The sequence below is a fragment of the Quercus suber genome, unplaced genomic scaffold (genome assembly GCF_002906115.3).
Source record: "Quercus suber isolate HL8 unplaced genomic scaffold, Cork oak 2.0 scaffold_617, whole genome shotgun sequence".
NCBI classification, from domain to species: Eukaryota; Viridiplantae; Streptophyta; class Magnoliopsida; order Fagales; family Fagaceae; genus Quercus; species Quercus suber.
In genome coordinates this window covers 31,929-37,212 of record NW_027070060.1, presented here as the reverse complement: position 1 = coordinate 37,212, position 5,284 = coordinate 31,929, and the positions used below count along the sequence as shown (strand labels likewise).

The 5,284-nt window shown below is 36.1% G+C and overlaps 1 protein-coding gene across 1 annotated transcript; it reads left to right on the top strand.

Moving 5' to 3' along the window:
- The first annotated feature begins 1,278 nt into the window (after positions 1-1,278).
- LOC111986359 (early nodule-specific protein 2-like) lies at positions 1,279-2,589 on the top strand. The gene has a single exon (XM_065765228.1). It carries the CDS (start codon positions 1,279-1,281, stop codon positions 2,587-2,589), a length of 1,311 nt encoding a protein of 436 aa, XP_065621300.1.
- The last annotated feature ends 2,695 nt before the right edge of the window (positions 2,590-5,284 follow it).

Genomic DNA, 5,284 nt, shown 5'->3' with positions numbered 1-5,284 from the left:
TTTTGTCTCAAATTGTTGGAAATAAAGGAGAGATAATACTTGAATTTTCCTTGAAAATTACATAATTTGATATTACCAAAAAAGATGTGGCAAAGATGAGGTGTGGACCAAGTCACTGTCTTAAGACAAATCGTACGGTATATCCAACGTAGTTATACAAATAGTTTCTGCACATTGCCCCCAGGATACAACAGCCTAACCACCTTTGCTGATTATCCTTGTGAGCCTAAACTGCTCAAAGAATATAAGCTCTCTATAGTACTTTCTTTTACTAGAAAATTTTGTAAAAGATAGAATACTTTTGTGAGTAGTAAAAAGCAAAAGATGGTAAGTGTTTAGGGCAATAAAAAAATTGTTTTTGAAAAGTTTTTCTGCTTTGTAATTCAAAAATAATGTGTCTTAAACTTTTATTTCTTTCTATATATATATATATATATATAAAGCCAGTACCGTTGCTTGTCCTTAGCCAAAAAATAAAAACGTTTGCCAACTTTTAAACCTTTAAACGATCATAAAATTATTGAAATCAATGTCATGAATAGCTTTCCTTTTATACATATATTATATATAAACAGGTCAAACATTTTGCCAAAGTATACGTTGAGGTGAGGTAAGTTAGTAGACAAATCAAGTTTGTCTTGTAGTGTCATAACTCATAATGCCATTAAAAAAAATTTACAGCCCCTAACGTGGCTGTGTTTAAGCTATCATATAATGTTTTTCTTTGAAACTTTGACTATACACCACAATTACAACCAAGAATGGAAAGCAATATATAATGCTATAATCCATCAATAGTAAATTATATAAATATATAGTTGTACAATATCTGATACTTTCTATCTATAATGTTGCTATTAAATATATTAAAAGAAACGTTTTAAAGCAAAAGTTTATAAAGGAAAGTACATTAAAAGTTGGCAATATATGATATTAAAATTCACATTAATTTTTAGAGATTTCCTAATTAAAATCATTGACAATAGCTATTCAAATTTTGAATTATATTTGAATTTTTAAAATTTAGCAATCAACGTATCTGACATTAAAGAATAATTAATTTCCTCAATTTACATAAATGAGTATTAAAATAAATATGATATTTTTTATAAAACTATCCAACACATTCAAGAAGAATAGATATCCATTTTAAATGTACGTGTCTATGGTAGGGTATGTTTTAAATGCTTAATGAAGTGTGATCTAACGAAATAGGCTCTAGTGTCCCTTATAAAAGGCCAAGAAGTATTGCTGTTTTGAACCATCCAGAGACCAAAGATGACTACCAGCAAATACTTTCTAGTGTTGCTCCTTGGAGTGGTGCTTCTAAGCACTGCCTCAATGGCTAATCACCATGAGTCTCCCAAATATGAGCACAAACCTCCTAAGGGAGAAAAGCCACCCCCAAAACACAAGCCACCAACTCCACTCAATAGGGAAGAGAAGCCATTCCCAGAACACAAACCACCAAGCCGAGGTAATGAACCTCCAAAGGGTAGGGGAGAGAAGCCACCACCACATGATCATCACCCTAGGCATCTTTTATTGGAGTCTTCTTCCATTGACGGCAAACCTCCTCCCAAGGGAGCAAAGCCACCACCAAAACATAAGCCACCAACCCCACTCGATAGGGAAGAGAAGCCATTCCCAGAATACAAACCACCAAGCCGAGGTAATGAACCTCCAAAGGGTAGGGGAGAGAAGCCACCACCACATGATCATCACCCTGGGCATCTTTTATTGGAGTCTTCTTCCATTGATGGCAAACCTCCTCCCAAGGGAGCAAAGCCACCACCAAAACATAAGCCACCAACCCCACTCGATAGGGAAGAGAAGCCATTCCCAGAACACAAACCACCAAGCCGAGGTAATGAACCTCCAAAGGGTTGGGGGGAGAAGCCACCACCACATGATCATCACCCTGGACACCTTCTATTGGAGTCTTCTTCCATTGATGGAAAACCTCCTCCCAAGGGAGCAAAGCCACCACCAAAACATAAGCCACCAACCCCACTCGATAGGGAAGAGAAGCCATTCCCAGAACACAAACCACTAAGCCGAGGTAATGAACCTCCAAAGGGTAGGGGGGAGAAGCCACCACCATATGATCATCACCCTGGACACCTTCTATTGGAGTCTTCTTCCATTGATGGCAAACCTCCTCACAAGAGAGCAAAGCCACCACTAAAACATAAGCCACCAACCCCACTCGATAGGGAAGAGAAGCCATTCCCAGAACACAAACCGCCAAGCCGAGGTAATAAACCTCCAAAGGGTAGGGGGGAGAAGCGACCACCACATGATCATCACCCTGGACACCTTCTATTGGAGTCTTTTTCCATTGATATCAAACCTCCTCCCAAGGGTGCAAAGCCACCACCAAAACATAAGCCACCAACCCTAGTTGAAGGCGGAGAGAGAAAACCATTCCTAGAACACAAGCCACCAAAGGGTAAAGGAGAGAAGCCACCACCAAAACACAAGCCACCAACCCCACTTGAAGATGGAGAGAGAGAACCATTCCCAGAACACAAGCCACCAAAGGGTAAAGGAGAGAAGCCACCACACAAACCACCAACTGCCTACTAAATGCATAGCTAAATGTTTAGAAAATAAGTGCTACAACTTATGTTATCTTTCATGTTAGTCACTGTTCTATACGTGGAACAGTTACTAGTAGCAGTGAGTTATGTTCATGTTGTGTACTATACCCATTTTATTGTATGTAGTTTGCTCTGTTGCTTATGAGTATATTGACATGCAGTTATGCTTCCTGGTACTACTATCTCAATTAGTTGATCGAATCATTTTCTATCTTACATAGAAGAACAAAAAGTCACGTTTGCATTATATATTCTCGCAAAGATTCTAACTTTTCTTAATATGGACATCTTATCACATATCTGAAACGGGACCCATGATTCTCATCCAAGGAAATTAAGATTTTACGAATATTATTCTCAGCAAAACAAAAAGCACCAAAAGTGTATTTCCTAGGACACACTCCCACGGTTGATGCCAAAGACTCACACGAGCTGACTGGGTACATTAAAGAATTTTGGTTGAAATTTAACTAAGACAATTTATCGCTAAGCAAAATTTGTGAGAGTTATAGCATCTCATCATTGGGTCTAGTGGGGTACTCTATGTGGACACCTGATTTTTGGGACCCATTTGCCTACCCGAACTTTTTCTGTATGTTAAGAGAGTGACGTGTGTGTATTGGCGACACTAGGATGATTTATGTGCAAGTGAGCTTCTTTGTTTATTTAATTTTTAATCTGAGAGTACTATTGGTTTTTTAAGTGTATGATTGATCATCTAAAATCTAATTTATTTTAATTACTTAATTAACAAAAGAATTTTCAAAGGCTTCTAAACTAATAACGGAAGAAAAAGTTTCGAATGAAAGATTTAGGACTCAGAAACTTGATTATATACAAGGAAGATGATACACATCATACAACACCTATCCAAAGGATAATACCGAATTTTAATTTAAGTAATTGCAAACAAAGGCCTTTTACACAAGTTGAAGAATGAACTAAAATTACTTGGTGGTATTATATTTGTGTTACAAAGTTTAAGAATGAAAGTAGGAATTAAGTATTAGTAATATGCTTTTTTTTTGTTGGGGTTAGTCATCACGGTGGCAAGCTGTAAGTGGTTTAATAGGAATGCAATGAGACAAGGTAAAACATGACAGTCAGCAGCTGAAATTTTGCAAAATGCCAAGTACTTACTGGAGGAGTTTCAAATGGCTAACTTCAAGTTGGCTTGCCATGAAACTAGTGAGATATATATATATATATATATAGACAGTGGATACCCCTAGCCCAGTCTTGCTATAAGGCTAATAATGATGGGCTACTTTTTTTAATACACAATCTACCGGAGTTGCGGTTATTATTTGAGACTACAAAGGGCAAGTAGAGGCAGCCCTAAGCAAAAACTTACCAATCCCTCTGGGTCCTATAAAGATTGAAGCAAAAGCATTGGAGGAAGGGGTTCTTTTTGCTTGGGATGTAGGGGTACGAGATATGGTGCTTGAGAATGACCCCAAGATAGTTGTTGATGCGTTAATTGGAACTAGTGAAGCTCTAGTTGCTATTGACAATATTATAGGCGAGATTAGGGCAAAATTGCAAGATTTTAGATATGTGGAAATTTTCCATGTTGAGTGAGATGGCAATTGTCCAGCTCACCTTTTGGCTTAGTATGCCAAATATTTAGATATTTATCAAACTTGAACAAAGGAAAACCCTAATATGGTTGAGTCGACTTTAGCTTATGATGTATTATGTTTATTTTCTTCTTAATAAAGTTATGGTCTTTTTATCAACAAAAACAAGTATTAGTAATATACTTTATCAGTTTAAGAATAGATAGTTTTTAGGGATAAAAAGGAAATTTGTAATTTCTTATTTTGAGCAAAATAACTTTGTGAAATTTTGAGCAAAGATGCTTGTTGTTGTAACCAATGAGAGAGATAGGATATACGCTTTGGAATTAGGTTATTTGTTGGCCTAGATGAAAACTAATAAGCAGTTGGCCACATCAACATTTTGTAAAAATGTTGTAAAATAGTTTGTATCAATAGTATTACTCTTATCTTTAGAATTGTTTAGTTAAGATAACTTGATCCCGGTTAATTAATTCAATACCCAAATTGATTAATTAGGTTCAATTACATGCAAATCGTGAAGGCACCAAAAAAATCACCAAAAATACTAAATGCGTCGAAAAATAAATTTTACACGATGATTTGTTCACAAATGGGGAAAACCTCGCAAGAAAAAAACCCCACCGGGTGGTTTTAAGGTCACCACTCCCAAAAATCCATTAATCAATCAAGTGGTTACAAGTGTAAAAAATCTTATCAACTACCTTGGCTATCCCGAAATACCAACTCACAGTTGAACCTTTGCTCTAATACCTAATTGAACTTGATCTTGTAATAGCATTTTTTCCCTTGATACACAAATCTCCAATTTGTGACTAACCTTTTGCATGGATCTCAGTACGTGACTAACTCCAGCAACTTGAACGGATGTTGTTGGCTGCAAAGTTCTTCACTTCATCAACAATGAATATCTGGAAGCACTTGGTTATAAAACCCTATGACGTACAAATGCAGTAGCTTTTCACAAAAAAAATAAGTCACTTGGTCTTTGTATCCATATGTGATAGCTTTTAAAAGTAAACTTTATATATGTCTAGGATTGTAAGAAAAAAAAAAAAAAAAAAAAAAAAAAAAAAAAAAACCAAAACAATTACACAAGCT